We start from the raw sequence: 20,309 nt of genomic DNA on the forward strand, positions 1-20,309 counted from the left end.
ATCTCCCCGTTACAGTGCAGCCTCCAAATTAATGTGCAAGTATCAAGTTGAACAAAGGGACTCCAGCACTTGTTATTAACTAACCACTGACTTAAGTGATAGCAAAATAGTGCCGCACGTCAAAGCTCACAAAGTTTTAAAGATGAGTGGAACATTCCTTTTTTCTCTTTTTTCTTGCCTCATCTTTCAACATTACCTTTGCCTTCTCACTTGGACTAGTAAGTCCATTTGGTGTCTTCCCAAAGGTAGAAAACTGGTTTGTCATGACCTCAGTGTCACGTTCTTTAATCCCCTCAGTTTCAGAAAGTGGATGCACAAAAGCCAAAAAAACCCCACCGGTTTTGGGAGAAGTGACTGTGAGGTCCTTTAAACAATTTGCTGTGCTCCTGCAGGAGTGGTGACATACCCTTTGTACCACAAGGACAGATACGTTCCCTTTGTTCTCCTTCTACCTAGGAGAAGGATCTACTTCCAGATGATTTAGTAGAGACTTGATCAAACTAGCATACACCAGTAAGTCTCTGAAATGATTTACAGATTCTCCTTTTGGAGAAGATAAATGATGGAGTGACCTACATTGAGAAGCTTTAAAACCAATTCCAAATGCACTCAATAAGGAATACGCAGTCTATATAAACCCCTTTTCTTTCTGAATACCTCCAGAGGATAAGTATTGCTGCTCTGTCCAGCCAGCAGGAAATTTCTGAAGGAATAATAGAATCATTCACCAATTCATGACCTTACAGGCTAACACAGCACCTACCCAGAAAGTTACAGGGCGAAGCAGATTTATTGAGAGTGTCTGGAACACAGAGAACTGACACCTGAGGAAAAACTACGGAAAACTTTAACAAATCCCGTAGCAGAAAAAACTAGCAGAGTATTTTTCAAATCACCGATGTCATTCAAATTAGTGACAGAATCATTCAACTTCGTGATAGGGAAACTAGATGAAAATCTGACTACCCTTAAAAAGGTTCAAGGCTATTTGCTCTGACATTCCCGGCAGTTACTTTGCCCACTGAGCTAAGGCAACGTGCAGTCTTTACAGTAGCACCATCTCGTAGCTCTGTTATTTTTCACATTCACTTAAAGCACACAATACACTGAACTAAACCACCAGACTTCAATTAAACCAGGTGAGTGGAAGTTAGTTACTGTGTTGTAGGACCACAGAAACAGTTTTAAACAACCTGCAACAGAATAGCATGGAGGACGTTTTTAGACATTTAGGAAAGTCAGTAGAAAATTATTACTGTACCTTTTTCCTGATTTATGAGCATTTCAGACAATAAAGACAGAGATAAAGAGAGAAGAAAAGAAAATAGAAAGTTAAGAGACTTGTCTTCAATAATGCACAGATCAACAGATATAAGCATTTTTGCTTATTTTGGTAACTATTTCAATTCTCTTTCGAAACTAATAAATGGCATTCCACATGTGACTTTGGCTAATAAAAAATATATCTGTTAGATTCAAGCAGTTACATTTCAAAACTGTGCACCCAATTTAGTATATCCACTTTCAAAAGAGACGCATTTTAGAACTAATTACAAATTCAAATATCTCAGGTTGACTTTCAAATAAATAAAACATTGTTATTGTAAGTGTGCTTTGGTTTGGAAAATGTGACTGACTGGCTTTTCTTACTTGTTTGTTTTTGCAAGGCATAATGTACATTAGACATTCCTTAATGCTGCACTGTCTGAAATGTGTAACTGCTTAAAAAGTAAATATCAATTAAACTCAAAAGCTCTGCCCCATAAACACTTGGCCAAACGTTAAAACATATATTCACTTCTTTGCAAAAGACAAAGGAACAACTCTGCCTGTTATTCTTTACAAGCTTTACGCTGAGGACTTAACTGGTCTACAAAGTTGTCTACTTTCTTTCCCCATAATACGGTGATTTAATTTTATCAGAGCCTAAGACACTAGACAGGCTCCCATCTTCTCTGCAAGACAAGTGAGAGGACTTGTCGAGTTGAGCCAGAATCTACCCACTGTTCATAAAAAAAGAATTTGTTTCTTACGTGTAATTCTGATGGTGGATACTTAACAAATTTCCTACAGTTATAAGACAAATGTATTTTTACCTTTACAAAATTATGTCCAAAATTGAGATGTGTTTACCTTTCACTGAGATGTCTGAACTGCTTTTGCATTCATTCAGAACAGGCTTTGTTGAAGCAACACAGGATAGGAAGCAAGACAAAGACACATTTAGTACAGCAGCAATGACTCAGCTTTCACTCATACTATACCTTATTCTGCTGCCTCCTCTTACTGGAACAAGAACAATGGGAGAGTTTGCTGAGTAATTTATTCCTGAGAAACCTATTCTTGAGTAACTTATTGCTCAGCATGAGTAAGGCAGCTGAATTTGCCTTTCTGTGATCAAGACTCTTTCATTTCTCAAAGCACATACAATTCAAAACAAAAGTACAGTTGCCTATAGCTGAGTTTTCTGAGACGCTCCTTGTGAAAAGTCACCCTCCAGTTGCAGAACAGACTGTGTACAAGGACCACGCGAAAACTCAGTGCAACTCCCAGTATGAAATCATGCTTACGGTATCCAGGTGTGTTCGCTGATGCTTTGCCCGGTCGCTGGAGTTGCTGAAAGCTTTCTGGCAGCCAGGATGCTGACACAAGTATGGCTTCTCCCCAGTATGACTCCGGAGGTGAATCTTAAGGTTCTCAAGCCTAGAAAATGCCTTGTTGCACCCTTCAAACTGAAAAACGTCATAAAAAATCGTTGTAAAGTACTGTTAAATAAACCATGTGCAGCCACAATGAGAACAGTGTAAGAACCAAGTTGGACATGCAATAAATCAACTAACATTCAAACATCTGTTGAAATTTATGGATGAAACGTAACATTTTGTGCTCTTCATTTAATCTGTCACTGAAGACATGGTGTGTAGCTCAATAATAATACAAGGGTTATAAATATCTCACATGTTCTGTCTGAAATACTGAACGCTTAAAGACATGGTGTCAGAACAGAAAATTTAAAGAAAGAACAAGTGTTCTGATGAGTACGCTTAGATGTTAATTGGCACAGGAACCACTGTGAGCAATAACAATTAGCTGCTACAGACAGAGAGCAAGAGAAGCTATTTGTGGCGGGTTAGAACCTGGTTTCAGATGTCTGAAATACTATACACTGGAGCAGATGAGCACGGACTATTACAAGACCTGATCCATTTGAAGATCAATCCAAAGAACTCTGCTGTTATTCTGCACCCTTTTCTTTACTGGCCGCATCACACAGATCTGTTCTCAGCATTTATACAAGCAGTAACCTGAGCAACTCTGACTTCTTAAGCACCCGTTTCATTAGAGAAAACGCTGCATAGCATTCATAACAAAAGTCACTGTTTCAAATTAAATCTGAACAAATAAATAATTAACATTTCCAGCTACAAGGCCAAGGGAAGGGTGTTTTGCATTGCTCAGAGATAAGCTTCAGTGTTACAGATAACCAGTGACTGCAGGGGTGGCACCATCTCTGAGATGGGCTTTGGGAACTAACTCAGGTGAGCACAAACACATGCACATGCACATTTGTGCACCAGCAAGCCCATAAAATGCATTCAGATACTTGTGCAGGTGCACAAATACTTCCATGCACTCATACGTGTGGTGGTGGGCATATACTTTGCCCACTCTGCATTGTAGTTTCATGGCACTGCAGATCTTCTAGTGTCCCTATACAGATAAAACCCTGGCTCCTCTATGATTAAAGAGCTGCGCGTATTTGAGAAACACAACCCAGTTCACCTTCACCATCAACACTAACAACAATTTTGAAAGAAGGCAGGTGTGTCTTAAAACTGCTATTTCTGGAAGCCAGCTGTTTTTGTCCAATCCTTGCTCATAAAGAGTGAAATCCTGACCCTCACAAAATTAGTGAGTGCTTTGTCACTTCCTTCTGATGAGTCAGGATTTTGTTCAGCAGCTTTCCATTCACTACCTGTGATTCCCCAGATGGCATCACAGAAATCACAGTCTCGCCAATCTCTGTCGCAGTCTATTTGTTATGCACAGAGCCCTTATACACATCGGTGTGTGCAAACTTCTGACTCGGCTGCTGCATCCAAACTTCTGACTCGGCTGCTGCATCCAGCATCGCAGGCAGAGGGATGGGAAGGGAGAGCAAATGCAGATGGAGCCTAGAAGATGCTGTAAACTGGAGGCACCTGATCTCCTGGTGCCTGACAAAGGCAATTTTAACTACTGATGGACAAAGGTCCATCACATCCTGCTCAGACCAATGTGTTTTAAGCATCTCAACACAAAGTGATCTGGACTCTCCAGCTAGCACTTCATTTTGCAGGCTGGGTTCTGTCTTTGGGTGCAGATCCGCCGTGCACACTACAAATTAAGCACACCAATGCACTCCAACACACAGGCACCCACACCGAGGGTTTCCTGGCAAATTGCAAATTTCTGCCTACCACCCATACATAAAAGGATCGCTATAGGTTTTACTGCCTTAAATATTTTACTGCCCTGGAGAGATATTTAATCTGTCTGAATGGCATATATAGGTCTATGTGTGCAAACAACTATCTGATATGTCTATATTTCCATCTTTCCCCATCACAACTATCATGATAGATCCACAGTCACCTGGAGACATGCAGTCTATGTCTTCAGAAGTTTGTTTGGTCATGACTCTCCTCTGAACACTTCAGTTGGTGCAGGAAGCAGAGGGAGTTTTGGAAGTGACCAAGCCACCAAGGCTTAAAAAGAAACAAACTTTCTTCTTAATCATCACTACAAATCTGGCAAGGATTCAGAACAAAGGAATCTGAAATGTGCAAATATGCTGAAGTCCGTGAAAAATAAAGAGTTTGGCAAATCCACAGGTGTCATAAGACATTCCATAAGGCCAGTCTCTAGCAAACGGAGTGAATGTTCTGAGGCCCTTAAGATCATTTGCTTCCTCTGTTCCCCCGCATCCTCTCCCCTCCCCTCCCTTTATTCAGTCTCCTTTGATTACTGTTGTGTCCACAGTGTTGTATCATCCCCTTCGAACTAACATCCCCTTCATTTTCAGTTCAATAGACCAGCTTTTCTCAGTTTTACTCACCAATATTTAACCATGAGGGAGGGTGAGAATCAAATGCAGAGTCTGCAAAATTATTCTGCAGCTCAGCTGTGTGACCTCATTCACCTGAATCCCAGGTGAGGAGCAAGACCAAGCTTTTCCCTTCAGTTGTTCATGCTATCCCCCCATGTGTGCCATTCTTTCCCTCCTACCTGAGCGGACTCTCCCCTGACTCTGTTAGGAGTTCTTTCTACATGCTCCACTCCCCTCTCTAAAGGATTTTCTGGTTCTTGCATACAGGCATCAGAAAACCTAGCCCAGAAAGACATTATATAGCAATGTTCTTTGTTATTGGGTCTTTGGGACACTTTATACCCCGTCGGCACCAGAATCACTACAGTGGCACTCCACAAGATCCTCCTTGTCTCCGTGTCGTCTCAGGACTGGAAGACCTGTTAGATCACAGAAGTAATTTCTCAGTTATTCAGTCACGAATGGAGAATCTTGACCCTCAGAATGTTTTTCTAATGGATTACCAGTCTTCAGCTACATATCTACAGCCGAATGCAAAGTAGGAAAGTATGCAGAATAATCCGAACAAATTAAAGGTCCAGCTCCATTCTCATTGATGTCAGTAGCAAAAATTCCAGTGGCAAATGTCCTAAAACATCTAAACACAAGCTTAATTTAAAACACATGAAAGCACATATGTTTAAGAGCTTGCTGGATCGAGACTACAGGAAGAGAAGGTACAGGCCCTACCATAAATGCTCAGAGCTACAATGTAAGCAGCAACACTCAAACAAATATGGGGTTATTATCCTTTTACTGTGGTCAGCAGCCTTTTTTTGGTACTAACATATAATCCAAAGGTGTAATGCCTTCAGCAGTAAGGTTCCTCCATTACCACATATGCCTGGACTTTAAGGTCTTTTCTTATTTATATAATTATTTCTTAATTTGCATTACTTATATTATTCAGCTGGATAACAGATAGTGGGACAGTCACAATGCCGTGATAAATTCAGTCTAAACATGTAAGGTGGGAGAATACACCAGCAAAGAGAATGATATGACTCCAACGCTCATATTTTCAAGGAGGCAGGGTTACAAAAGGTAGGGTTGGCTGAAAAGGAAGAAAATCAACGGAAAAGGAGTAAGAACCTTGCTGGTAAGTGATAAGAAGAGGGGAAAGTGATGTACAAAGGTGAAGGGCCTGAGAGGGAGGGAGGAAAGGAGCTGGTGCAAAGAGCTGAGTGAGAAGCATGGGGCTGAGAGAAGCCACTCAGAGCTGCAGAAAGGTCTCCGCTTTTAAGGACTCCAAAACCTATTTAAGGACTCCAAAAACCTATTTCAATTTGGTTATTTCTTGCTGGATCTGCTAACTGTGTCCCTTGCAGTTTTTTCCTACAATTCCACATGTGGAAACAGCACTGCTTCCCTAAAGTGGAAGTGTCTCACCTGTACAGTTGTACAAGGACAAGACAACTTCAACTGGGTTACTGAGGAAACTTGTGTTAGGATGACTTCGTAAAGTAATTCTTGGGCTTCACTGCTACTCACCAACGCTTTTAACCCTTCCACCTACCCTCGCTACTTGGAGTGTATTTATATTTATATATACACAAAATAAAACCGCTCCTGGAGAAATGGGGCGCTCGTTCTCCTTTTCAAATAACGTCCAGGAAGATCCATCAATCCCACAAGTGTCTCAGCTTCAACTACAAAGAACAAATGTTCAATTTCTAAAGGGCTTTAGGATGGTAAGAGCTATTTGATCAACTGAGAAGGCTACTTACAGTATCTCCCAGACATCTGGCCCCAATCTGTCACTGCTTAATCCTACATCTTAAACATTTTGTTGCCGTTTGATGCTTGGGATAACTGTAACAAACTCTGCGTGATCCTCAAAGTCTGTAAATGTCAACAGAGCTCTTAAACAAGTTCATCAATAAAAATAATAATTATATTACAATTACTACTTTTGTCTTTTTTGTGAGATTGCTAATGGGGGCCTCAGACACTGCCATGCTACACACATCTGAGCACAGACACAAAACAATGCCACATGATTACAGTAAATAGAATGATGCAATTACTGGATTTTATAACTACTGCTGCTTTTAGAATAGGGCTTCTACCAGGAAAAAATATGTTGTACAAATTTACGGGACTAAATTAGTTCACTACCATATGGAAATACATATGTTATCTTTATTTTACTCTAAAATCTCGCTGGAGTGTAACTGCTGCAATATCATGCATTTAAAAGGCATATTTATGAAAACACTAAGTTATCTCACAGTGATCTAAACACATCACAATTTTCCTAACTAAACAATTTAACCTAATAACTGTAATTGCTTAATATGTTTTTTCTTTGCTTCCACATTATACTTCGAATGCACCTGAGAACGTTGCCATGCAGAAATAACAGCATATTCCTAAGAGGGTTTATATTATCAAATGTTTACCATTTTCATAAGCATATTTAATCACAGTCTTGTCTAGAATATCTGTCAGCGGTACAGATCAGAAGAAATAAACTAGAAACCAAACAGCTCAGACCATAAGGTGAAGCAATAACTGACATTTTCTTAGGAAATGAGTTATGACTGAAAAAAAGAAGCCTTCACAGTTGTAGTGCTAAATAGGTCCAGTGTGCCATTAGAGAAAGCTCATTAATATACACCTCTGCTCTCTGCTGCAAGATCAGTGAAACAAGCTGCCTTTTATTTATAGACCTAAAAGGGAAAGAGCAGGTCATATTGGCTGCTGACATCTCAGACAGCCTACAGATGGAAACCCCAAAACATTTCATTCCGAAGCATTTATTACTATCAATAGGAAATCTTATGTCTGGTCAAAACATCTACCAGCCTTATGAACATTGTGAAATGTTCTTTCTTCCCAACTGATTACAAAATTGGGAAAAATTTATTGAAAAACATGTTATGAGAAAAAGGATCCTGTGAGGATATGTATCCCTTCTGGAGGGGAGGAAATAGTCACAGCACTCTCTTTAAATAGCATCAATGTTTTACAGCACACTGAGTCTAATGTTGGGGACATGGCAGGAGGCACACAAGGCTCCAAACTCTTATGAATGTCAGTAACTTAAGCACATGAGTTGTTCCATCCAACACACGAAGCAAAATACCTGATTTGGTGCTTTGTGTTGTTTTTTTTTTTCTAGTGAACTCCTGATTGGATTAATTTTTAATTTTCTATTTTAGGTACAATATAAAGCGCTGATCCTGCAAATGCTTGCTCGTGAGTAACGTGACTCATGCAAGGAGTGTTATTAAACTCAACAGAACTGTTTGCATACATAAAAAGCAGGCCATAGGACTGAGCTCCCAACTGCCTAAAGAATATAGCCAGTTCATATAGCCAGCTTACAAATTTAAATTGTTAGAAGATGCCTTTTTCCCCTTGTGCTAGCAAAATAATGGAAGATACCCGTAACAGAAAAAGGACTTGCCAATTTCTATGTTGTTTCTTTTTTCTAAGTCTGATCAATTTACGTTTGCAAAGTGACATTTCTACATGATATTTCATTTGAGTCCTGGGAAAAATTGCTTATACTTGTTTCATGATTTATATTACAAAAAAAGCATTCAGGGCTTTCACCAGACTATGGTACAATTGCTGGTGTGTAGGAGAAAAAAAGATAAAAAGGTTCAGAACAGGAAAAACAAAACCTAGAAAAGTAAGCCACAGTATAAATGCAATACATCCTTCATGTTGTTGGGTTTTAGGGTAATAACAGCCAACCATTTGACATCAACACATTGTACACCAGCAGTTCATGTTTCTCTATGCTGTTCAACAGGTTGCGTATTTCCCGATTAACATGAAACTGGGAAATACTAATACACTGAAAATCCTGGAGGAGGCGTTTGATCAGCATACGTCATTGAATTAAACAAGACTTTGGGCTGTCTCTTTTATTTCAATGTTATGAATTTTATAAGCCCCTAAGTCTGCATTCCTGACCCCCCTATCTCTGGCAGTACTAGGAGTTATGGGTGCACGAGGAATGCAGGCCTGGCCCACGCACAGCGTAACAACAGACTCATTGAAATCATGAGGCTTTCAACAGCAACCAGCTCTGATTCTGCATGAGAGGTGATTTCCACACACAAATAGACTTCTCTGCCTGCAAAATCCAACCACCTGCCTGCCAGCATCCCCAGAGATGCGATTCCTCTGCTCTCACTGTAGCTGTCTAAAAAAAAAATGAACAGTCTCATTGTTTGAGCTCCCCGAATCCCTGGGGAGCAGCAGGTCTGCCCAGCATGAGGTAGGCAGCTCCGTGGGACGCATCCTGCTCTGGAGGTGCCTGTCCCTCTCCCCTGACTACACAGGCAGCCTACATTTGGCTCCTGGGTTTTGTTTTTTAAAGGTAGTTTTACCTGTGCTCCTGGGGAAATCTGGCATTAAATGTGAGTTTTGCTGATAATGTCTCAAGGTCTGCTACCATACCGAGCACAGGAGACCAGCTCAGGACAGGCACTGAATCTTAGCTTGTCCCTAAGTAGCACTGGCATGTTTTGGCTCTCAGAAGTCGCTCATGTAATTGTAAGTTATCACCTGTCAGAAAAGGGGTGAATGTCGTTCAAAGCCCTGAAATATTCATAATTTATTTCTTCTAATACTACGAGGTCAAGCACTTCAGTGAGCATTTCAGTGAGCAAACAGAGCTTTACATACGTACTCCAGCAAACCCCCAAAATAACCAGAAAACCATCAGAGCATACTATCATTTTCACAAGACCCCATTGCTAGCCTTAAAATTCTTTTTAGTAGTCTTCTTTAATCAAGTAGAGGGATAAACATTTGTCAAAATAGGGGTACTTGCATTTATTTACTGCAACATATGAGAATGAACCAGGGAAGTCGGGGATATCTTATTATCCGCAGCATGACAGCCACAAATTTTGCCATAAGGTTTTGCTAAATACGTAATTTGGAAACCAGAAAATTTTCAGAAACGTCATTACAGTTGGACTGAATGCAGTATTATGGCTTGCAGGCAAAAATAACATTGCATGGAGCAACAATTTAAAAAACAGAATGCAAAATTCATATGGTCATGTAATAAGCAAAGATGACACCCGTCCTGAAATCTACATGTCAGTCCCTTTATTTCCTCGTATGTAATTGGAAAACTATTATTTATTTGGGATTTTTTCAATAGCTTGCAAGCTATTCGAAATTAAAGGACATCACACAGTCCACAATTTGCTGCTCCGGTATCTGAAGACAGATCTGTTTATTTTGGGGACAGAATTAAGATTGAACAAAATCAATTAAAGACCCTCTCCAGCTGTGCCAGCGAAGAACCATAAATAAAATTAAAATGTTTCCCTCCAGTTCTTTTTTTTTAACAAAAAATATAGTTCACTACACATACTTCAAAACTGTTCCTCTGGATTGGCAAGTCATTGTCTTACCTCACTTTCCAAGGAAACATTTCAATTCCAGTTTGCATCTAACGTATCACCTATTTACACCTATCTCAGCTGAAACTTTACTGAAATCCTGTCCTACACTCTCGCCTGTATCATTGTATTCTGGTCCACATTTTAGTCACATCTTTAAATTACAGACTGCGCTGGGCGGCCAGTTACACTGCAAAGAGTTCTCTACAGAATGCACTTCCACTGACATGCAAGATGGAAGAGGCACTCAGGATTTACCTACAGGCATAAGAGTTTGCAAGTTTGGAGTGAAGAATTAATTCGCTTAAGGTAATGAACACAGATCCAGGACAAGGGGAGAATCCATTTATGTGGACTAAGCAGTTAAAAAATAAAATAAAATAAAGAGAGGACAACAGCAAGAACACACAAAAAAAGTAATTACAAAAAGAAAAAAAAACCTCCCCAAAACTTATGGCTGATTAGCATAGCGTAGCATCTTAAAAGGCCAAAATACCACATGTGTGGCATGTTACAAAAGAAGATTAAAATAAAAGAAAAAATATCCAGAGAACCATGAAGTCTCAAAACATCTGGAGTTTTATGGTAACAAGGAGGAAAAAATCAGAAACATAATTGAAAAAAGTCCACTGCGATACATTATTGTACAATGAAGCTTAATGGAATTGAAAGGAGAAGAGATGAAAAGGCAAAGTAAGGGAGGGGGGAAGAAATAAAAGAAACAAGAAAAGGCATTTATATTTTAAAGATGTCACTAAGGGTTTTTTATCCCAGTTATTAAAAATTACACACCCTGCTTCTGTAAGCTGTTCCTGTAACGTGTTGAGCGCTCTCATTCAGCGTAGGACATTCATGCCTGCTGGGGAATTCATCAACCCTTTTGTGCCCGGTGTAGGGGCACTTTTGGCTCCCGATTCTTTGAGGGACATCTGCAAAGAGAACGGCCGAGAAACTGCCTGCCCTGGTTTACATTCTGAATCCAATGGGAGATTTGAAGAGAGGCAGGACAAACATGTAAATTAAAAATGTTTGCTAAAAACAATGCACGCATTCAGGAATTAAGCAAACAATCTTAAGCTGTTATATTGGCATCAGACACTAGAATCAACTGTAATTGAAATAGTTTGAATGTATTCACTAACAAACATTTATATGGAAAAGTGAAATGAAAAACTTCCCTCTTTTTTTCATATTTTTCTCTTTTTTTAATGAACCAGTAAAGGAAGAGAAAGATCTGCACATAGTCCCGTCTGCCTTTGCACCGTGCCAACGGCCTGTCTATAAACAGGAAGGGTTTCCAATGCACCACAGGCCTGAACATCCTGGATTAGGTCTGTGCTGTCTGTCCCCGGTCACAGGAAGGTTTGAGACAAGTGTGTGTCAAACCCCGTCTGTAACAAATACGGTGTAATCTGGCTACAGTGAGTGTCCATCCTAACTTCCCACTCAACCTCCGGACTACGATTTTTATTTTTTTTAATCCTGGGAAACACATCTCATACCTTTGTCAAGACCAAGAAATAAATGTTTTACAGTCATAGATTGTCACATGTCATCGCAGCTAACAAAGTGGCTCCTGTCCTTGGCAGATCAAAGAGGGGAAGATCCTGTGGGTGAAAAATGATCTACAACTGGAAATTGCTGACGACAGCTAACTGAACTGGCCAACCACAATCAAATTCTCTCTTAGAAAAGACGAAAAATAGCAGCAAGGTAACTCTTCACCCACCTACCTGGTTTTTTGTTACAAATACCACTTTTTGTATGTGGTTCAACATACATCATTAGTTTTCCTCACAAAATCTGTTTCACAAAGTGAATAGCTTTATTGCTGGGGTTTCCTGTTTTAGATAGGGTGTATTTTTTATCTTAAAAGGCACTGCCCTTCTCATACTCTTCCTATATACCCTCTTTGTTTCCACATGCACATAATGGAATTTCTACCTCATATTGCTGTTTCTAGAGATCGGCTAAGAAGAATAAAAGGTTCCCTGCAAATTAACTAACTGCATTAAACATTCAACACCGGATGAATCTTTGCACAAAGTGGTAAGAAGGAAATTTCTCAAAGATTTTCCTTGGCATGGGAGTAGACAACTCGGTGTGATTTTCCATGCTCAGATAAGCTCCTGCTCTTTTCTATGCCATGTTGGGCCAATTTGATTATCCACAAATGAAGACTGAGGTTCAACCCATCATCCAAGAAGGACAAGGGATCTGCTAAGATGTGTGTGATTTGCCCAACATTTCCTTATGTGTGTAGAGCTGAGCTCTGGTAACGAGCCCTGTTGCTCGTTAGCTGCTGGTGAACCACCAGGAAAGAAAGATTGTGCAATGTGGTGGGAGCTTGTCATCCTTTCAGGGCTGGTTACTTTATCCTGCTTTCCCTCGTGCCCTGGTTGTGGAGTAGAACCTCAAGAGACATGCTTCCCTCCTTCCCCCACTGACCTGCTCCAGCCACACTACAACAGAATCCCACAGGGTGACTTTACACTGGGGAAAACTAGAGATGGAGAACATGGAGAACAATCATTATCTCTTTCTGAGAGAACAGGGTCTCTTCTCAACAAAGGAGGAACTTCTCCTCATTTTACCCAGTTGTTAACTTTAGTCCTGCAGTGTCTTTGTTTCATCTTGCTTGGCGATGTTCAATACATGAAGGAAAATGTTAGATGTATTCCTAGGAAAATGGCTTCAAGACGTCATCTGTTTTAAAGTAAGTCAGTTTTCTGGCTTTGCCAAAATCCAATCAGTGCCTAGGTGCTGCATTGTTGAAAGAGCCACGTTTTAGAGTTCGGAAACACAATTCTGTTCTTGCATTCTGTAAATGACTACCATGCTTCAGCTGAGCTCCAGCAACGGTCCTTGCCTAAGCTCCTTCTCTCTGGCAAATCCATTATTATGTGATGCCTTCCGTTAGAGGCTGAGCTCACTCCTGTTACCTCACATTTCCATGGGCTAAGTGCATGTCCTTCAAGAGGCACAGTGGCTGATGCACACCAACCTGTGAAGTGCCTGAGCCTCCAAAGGAGATGCTAAATCAAGGTTTTGCTAACAAACACCCCCAAGCCCGTTGCTACTTTTCACTCAAGGTGACTTAGTACGTCCTAGCACAATGAGCTACCCGCTCTAGTGTGGGTAGTTACCATCTTCACCAAACCCTGCTCCAGTTTTAAGTGGTGGAGTTGCCTTCTAAAGTCTATTGTGAAGATGAGTTTTCTGCTGAAGAGCAGACGGCGTGGCAGCAGTGCCAGGTCCCTTCATTCTCTATAGCACTGTGGGATCCTTTGGATAAAAGGCAGTATAGCAATGTTCTTTTCTGAATAGCACTTAATGTTTTCCCACAGTCTTATTGTTTACAGGGAGTTTAGCAAGTCACTTCACTAATTTAAAATAGATTGTATCCCACATGGGTGCATAACAATAACACATATTGGTGAATCATATGGCTTTCAAATGATATGTATGAAAAAGAAGTGCTACACATATTGTCTGAAATTTTATTGTGTGAAACCACAGCACTTAGCTCCCTACCAGCTGTGTCAACAATTCAGTGTAATAAACTAATACAATTGTAGAATAACAGCAAGGTTAGTTCTGAAAAATGAAAAGCCAAGATTAAAAAAAATATATGCTGCAATGAGAAAATGAATACAGATGAACACCATTTCAGGTGGGAACAAGCACTCTTGCAAATGATGCGACCTCACGAAATTTAGATTCTATGGTTATAGGTTGCCATTTAAAGCCTAAGAGGAAAAGAGATCATATGGATGAAATGATTTTTAAAAGGGAAGAAGAGCAGGTTTTGATATCTGAGGAAACCGGTGTGTTATGCTTAGACCGTAAAACCACTGCTGAAGCATCCTAACTTACTACAAACTACATGTACAGGGTCAGCTTTAGAATGAAAGGGGAGTAAGAATCTTTCCTGGACTTTGCTTCCTAGGTTCAGATCAGCCTCCTATCCCTGCCGACTCGTTCATACAAGTTACCCTACATACATGACGTAGCTCCCGAGGATGCTGCCAAAGGACATTCCTGACATACTTGACCAATAGCGGCCCATGTACAGGAACGGCTGAATGAACCAGGCTCAAATAACAAAGGGTTTACATTGAGCTGTCTCACATAATTTTTAATACGCTGCTAAATAAATAAATAAATAATGGAATAAAAGACATTTTCTAAAATAATATTTTGAGGGAAAACTGGAAATTGAACTCAACGGAAATAGGTTTTAAATTAAAATGTTGAACTGGAGCCCAGAAATGACAAGAAAATTAAATCTCTTTTTTTCCTGAACCCCAATAAAAAAGTCTTAAACACTCTCGGTAGACCACAGTTTTGAAAGAAATGAAATTATGTTATTGTCATGCATGATTATCCAACATTTAGAAGGTATCTGCAAGGTTTTCCTGAGAGTTGTACCTCCGTTCCATAACCTAGCAGGAAACCACAATCACTTCTGTACCTTACGTGAAGGACTTTGAAATGAAAGTGCCTCAAAATCAAATATAAGCAGCTTTCAACATGTGCGTTTAATCTTCCTAGGTTAAGAAACACCCTGTGGCCACCACACTAAAGAACTGAAAACGTAAATTGAAGAAATTATATCCATATGATTAAGTAAGATTCTTAAAGAGAAACATGTTGTCAAGTACTTCATTGAGAATAAAATGAAATGCAGTAAAATAGAAGCTATTTGGAATAAATCACTGACGCACATGCTTTCTATGCAAAATGGCAGCGTTCAGCTCTGAGTGGACATCTGGAGCAAATTAGCATTATGTTGAGAATAATATAAAATTAAAACATTTAGTTTCAGCTTCTAAAATTAAATATAAAATCGGAGACCAATGTTGTGTTGGACAGCTCGCCTTGTGACTCTGATAGCAAGAGTTTATTTTATTTTTAAAGTTGTTTATGCCTCCTACCACTGTTCTTGGAGCCCTGACACTCCCAGATACTATCTATGCAAACAGCACCAGGCAGAACCTCGTATCTGGAAATGTGCTGCCGAGTCCTGCATTGGAGGTTCAGAATGAGGACTCCAAGGCCAAGCGTGGGCCAAAACAGCTTGGGTAAAACAAGAGGAAATGACCCAAAACTATGGGCAGAACTCGGACCACACCCAAGCCAAACCTCCCAGGGCCTGAATACGTTTGATTTTTACATTTTCATTCTGACTCAGCACTTTCTGGTTCTGGAGAGCATCCAGGGTTGATGTGTTGAAGGTGCTGGGTGACTTTAAGCCCTTGTGGGGCCCCTCTAAAATATGCTGAGCTCTTCCTGGCAGCTGCTGCTGTAGCTACTCAATTCACATGAGATCTGTAGTGGCCAACTGGGAAGCTCTTCCAGCTCCTATTGAGGTGAGGGACAGAAGAGAAGACTCTGCTCCTGGTGGGACCTGCCCTATTTGTTTCAGGGACAGAGGCTGTGCAGGAGGCTACTGCACAGTTCCTTATTTCCAAGTTCAAAGAAAGCTTCTGTCGCTGTTCCTGTCTCTTCTGTGTGCTAACTCCAGGAAGACAACCAAGCATTTGTAATGCTCTTCCTCTCACTTCCTAGAGAGACTAACCACGATAATGGAAGCTGTAATTTGCTATAATCACTTTCCTCTACAACTGTCCTCTATAAAAACTCTGTCATGTGAAGAGAAGAGAAGCTGCCTTCAGCCTGGGCTTGCCACAACTGAGAACCTGGCCTGTCCACTTTGGTCCTGAAGCAGGAAAAAAGAGTGCTTCTGCTCCCTCAGGATGCCAGGCTCTGGTACTCACCAAGACCACAAACTTCAGGGGAGAACTAACTTTTCTCCTGGACATCTTTTTAGATGTCCCATTTTGGTGCTCTGCTCCACACAGCTTTACAGAAGTTACTGGCTTATAAAACCGTCCATCTCCAACTAGACAAAACAGCTACTAGCAATGACATTTCTGAAAAACGTCTGTAGCCAGAAGCCATTAGCATCCCTAGCACACTTTTCAACAACTGCTGCCTGCTTCAAGGAGGCATGCCAAGCACCCCTTACTGCTCCTGTCTGCCTGTGAGATCTACCTAAGGGATCACTTCTGATCTGCCAGCAGCCCTGAGACAGCTGGGTGCCTAGGAAGTGCTGAACTGGAAAGACACTGCAGTGCAATGGCTATCCCATGGAGCTCAGCTGGGGGAGATTTGGTGTTTTTCGAAGTTCTGCGATTGGGTGACCCTTAGTAAATCACTTCATCTCCTGTGCGTGGTTTAGTCCTTCATACCTGCTGAGTATTTGTACTGAAATGCCTACTGAGCAGGGACTGTGCAACATCAAGAGCCTCATGAGATGCTTTCAGAGCATCCTGAACTCATCAGTCACTGGTGTAAAGCCACGGAGCCAGGAGCAGTGCTCTGGAGAATCAGGCCTCCCAGCAGAAGATCAATAACCATAGCACTGGAGAGAATATCAGACACATAATCGTCCTCAGGTAGCTTGCTAATGCACCTTTATGCTTTGAAATACTCTCCTAGACATTTGAAAAAAAATAACGTCAAACAAGCAACCAACATTCACTTTATATAGCATAAAAATAAGCTCTTTATAATATGGTTTATCTCCTTTCTGATATATTTGGGAACATGCCAACCTTGCCACCTGTTCCTGGATTTCCTTTAAGGTAGCCCCGTCTTTCAACATGAAACCTAAATTGGATGTGCACAGACTTGCTTCTGCACTTTGCAATGTAAACACCTGCACATATGTTTTAAATAGTCTCACACCTCTATATGTAAAATTTCAGACACCTGTGAATTGGCTTTAAATAGCCCCACTGGGTTTTGTGGATGGAGAACAACTTCCAGGTGCAGATGAATAAGGTTATTTCAAGGGCACAGGCAATGTACAGCCTCCAGTCTGAGTACATACAATACTGCATTTCCAAATTTAAAGCAAGGCTTTAAACACTTGTCCTCTCTGTGACTCATTAACCATCTACAAAATGGGGATATAAATACATTTGTGTCTCTCTGGATTGTATTGAGCCTTCATTTGTTGGGGTTTAATTCTCTAAAGCACCTTGAGATCTTTGCGCTTCCGTGCACGCTGCGCGTGCACTTCACAAGCAAGAATAGTCTCAGTCTTGCTCTTCATACAGCTGCACAGGAAAGGCTAATTTCCATTGCTCTTAGGCTACACTGCTTTGTGATTCTTCTGGAGAGAACTTTCTTTCCATGTCTGTATTTTAACACTGAAAAGATTCTGTTGGTTTTTTTCCAATTCTGCCAGCACCTTCATTCACATCAGATCCTCACAGATGATTTCTTATTCCAAAATTTTGGCCTGCTTTGGCCCATCATCTACTCACACAGAATTCTGATAAACACTTCCATTATGCTTTTTACCCTATGTGAATAAAGGCTGGGAACTCTGAATTAATCTACAGTACGTCTTTTTAAATCCCTGCTTTTCCTCTTCTATTTCTTCTCCAGTCACCTCATAATTGAGAACAAAAAAAAGATGTTCAGTTTATTTTCCCATTTAAGAGATGAGTTCTGGAGAAAACTTGCTTTGATTTCATGGTGATCTATGTGACCACAGTGTATTCTTTGAAAAGAAGAATAAACTTTGGCATTTAATGAATGATTAGAACTCTTCCAAAAGCTATCATCATTTTTTTTAAAATGCTGTGTCTTTTTCTCCTTCCCCTGAAGAATGTCCAAAACAACCTCAACTTCCCATATGCAAACAAACACATATTTTAATGACAGTGAGGAAAGTTTTGCAGGGAGAATTAGCACCTTTTATTAAACCAATTAATACAGTTGAAAAAGACAGACAGGCTCTTGGCATAAAAGCCCTTCTTTGGATGTAAAACTCTCTGCAGACTGACCACAAAGAATTGTAGCCAGAGACTAAAGAAAAGATACGTGCATCAAATTTCCACGCTGCTTTATGAAGAGAACTCTAATGGGCAATGGGGTCTTTGTGGCATATCTACACTAGCCTGAACAAAGAGTGGCATGAGCTCACTTCTGCCTTTCAGAACTGATCATTAATTCAGACTCAGGCCACCACAGCTGGGCCAGCGAGCTTCCAGCTGTGGTGCAGGCCCGAGCAAGGGCACAGCCAAGCTTCCTAAATAGGCACTACGTAGTGCACAGGCCCAAGTAGTACATAGACCCAAGATGACCGTTGACACAGCCATTCTCTGGGGTGGAATGGGTATGCTTTGCCTTGAACAGAGGAGGCCACTTAAAGACAGCCTCTGCCTAGCCCTGCTCCACTTTCTTTTCTACTTTTTACCCTCGGGAGCAGGGAGGAGATTTTGTGGATCCCTCCTACTCCTCTCCCACTGGTTGCAATCCTGGAAATGCCAGGGCCCGTGGGAAAGGAGAGATGCAGCCCTTCTTTCTGTCCAATCCTGGATCAATGCTTTTTTGTAGAGAAAAAAAATGTCACATCCCTCCTTGTGAGCTTTCTGTGTTCTTTTCTCACTGCCAGAAGTGAGCATATGAAATAAGAACTCTTTAAATTTCATCTTGGAGGCTAGTGCCTTTTTAATTAGCCCCTAATTACAGAGAAGCTAAAGAGCAAACAGGTGAATATGTGATTGGAAAATGTATGCAAGGAAAATAAAAGGGGCACAAGTGGTGGACCTACTACTCTTGTCTGTTCTCATGATTTTTATGTACACATGACCTCACCAATTACATGATATGACATCAACAGTACAGCGCCATTCTCTGTGCGCTGAATGTCTTCAAAGCTTTCCTGGCCTGAGAAATTAATCTCTAAAACCAGTCACTAGTACGAGCCTTTTGCATAGCCTAAACCAGGGACTTCATATACAGTTGTGTTTCTTCCAAATAATGCAAAGCATAACAGGGTACGAGGTTACAGAGCCCTTGTATGTGTGACCACACACACAACTACTGATGCATGCATGCATTAAACAGCTCTCTTGAACTGCTGGGAAAACTATATTGCCCCCTTCAGTAGAGAATCTCTATAGAAAACTGCCTTAAAAGCTTGAGCTATTGGCTTGCAGTCTGTTACAGTAACACAGAGGACTTGGGTTCAAGACAGCACAAATACTATCCCTTGCTGAGATATCGCGCCTACAGGTATTCAAAACTATTCTTTAGCTATGTGACCCAGGCTTATCTGCCATTAAAACATAGCCAGACTGATGGACTCCTTAAGTTCAGAATGGCTCATCACCGTTAGAATGCCTTTTCCTAATCCTCACCAGGAGCCAGTACCTGTGTACAGCGAAATAATCCACCTCATCAATCTCCTGACATTTGCCAACCAAGCCAGGCAATTAAAAGACCTAGCCAGAACTCACAAGCTAAGGACAACCTAAGGGTTTCTATACACTTGAGGTGCAGGGTTAACTTCTGTGAGGCTTCTTTAGCCAAATGCAACAGGGTAGATGAAAATACTGATTTTGAAAAAGCTAGACTACTATTTTTTAAAATGATGGAAAAGGTGACTTCTTCAACGGCCTCTAAAATAAAGGTCTAAGAGAAAATATAATGGGATCTTTTCTTTGTCTGGGACAGAAGAACAAAAGGGCATGCAATGAAATTAAAAGACGGCAAATTTTAAACTGAGGAAAGGGAATAATTATTCACAGAACACGGAAGATTTCAGAGTTTGTTGCTGTGGGGAACTGGTGTGGAGAGGAAGTGAAATTTAGAAAACTTCTGGACTGATGCATGTGTAGCAAGACTATTCAAACCTGTCAAAGTTCAAGCAAACACTATCGAAAGGATACTAAGCCTCCTTCTTCTGGACTTACCACCACTCTCTACCATTTAGATGAGTACTA

At 40.7% G+C, this 20,309-nt stretch overlaps 1 protein-coding gene across 6 annotated transcripts in view; it reads right to left on the bottom strand.

Annotated features, from left to right (window-relative positions):
* The window catches only part of GLIS1 (GLIS family zinc finger 1), a 207,496-nt gene that overhangs the window by 39,664 nt on the left and 147,523 nt on the right, over window positions 1-20,309 (bottom strand). For all 6 annotated transcript variants that reach the window (XM_054212399.1, XM_054212395.1, XM_054212396.1 and 3 more), the window contains exon 4: window positions 2,571-2,732. In XM_054212399.1, the coding sequence (XP_054068374.1) occupies window positions 2,571-2,732 (162 nt within the window). The remainder of the gene's footprint in view (window positions 1-2,570; window positions 2,733-20,309) is intronic.

This window comes from Rissa tridactyla, chromosome 8, assembly GCF_028500815.1.
Source record: "Rissa tridactyla isolate bRisTri1 chromosome 8, bRisTri1.patW.cur.20221130, whole genome shotgun sequence".
NCBI classification, from domain to species: Eukaryota; Metazoa; Chordata; class Aves; order Charadriiformes; family Laridae; genus Rissa; species Rissa tridactyla.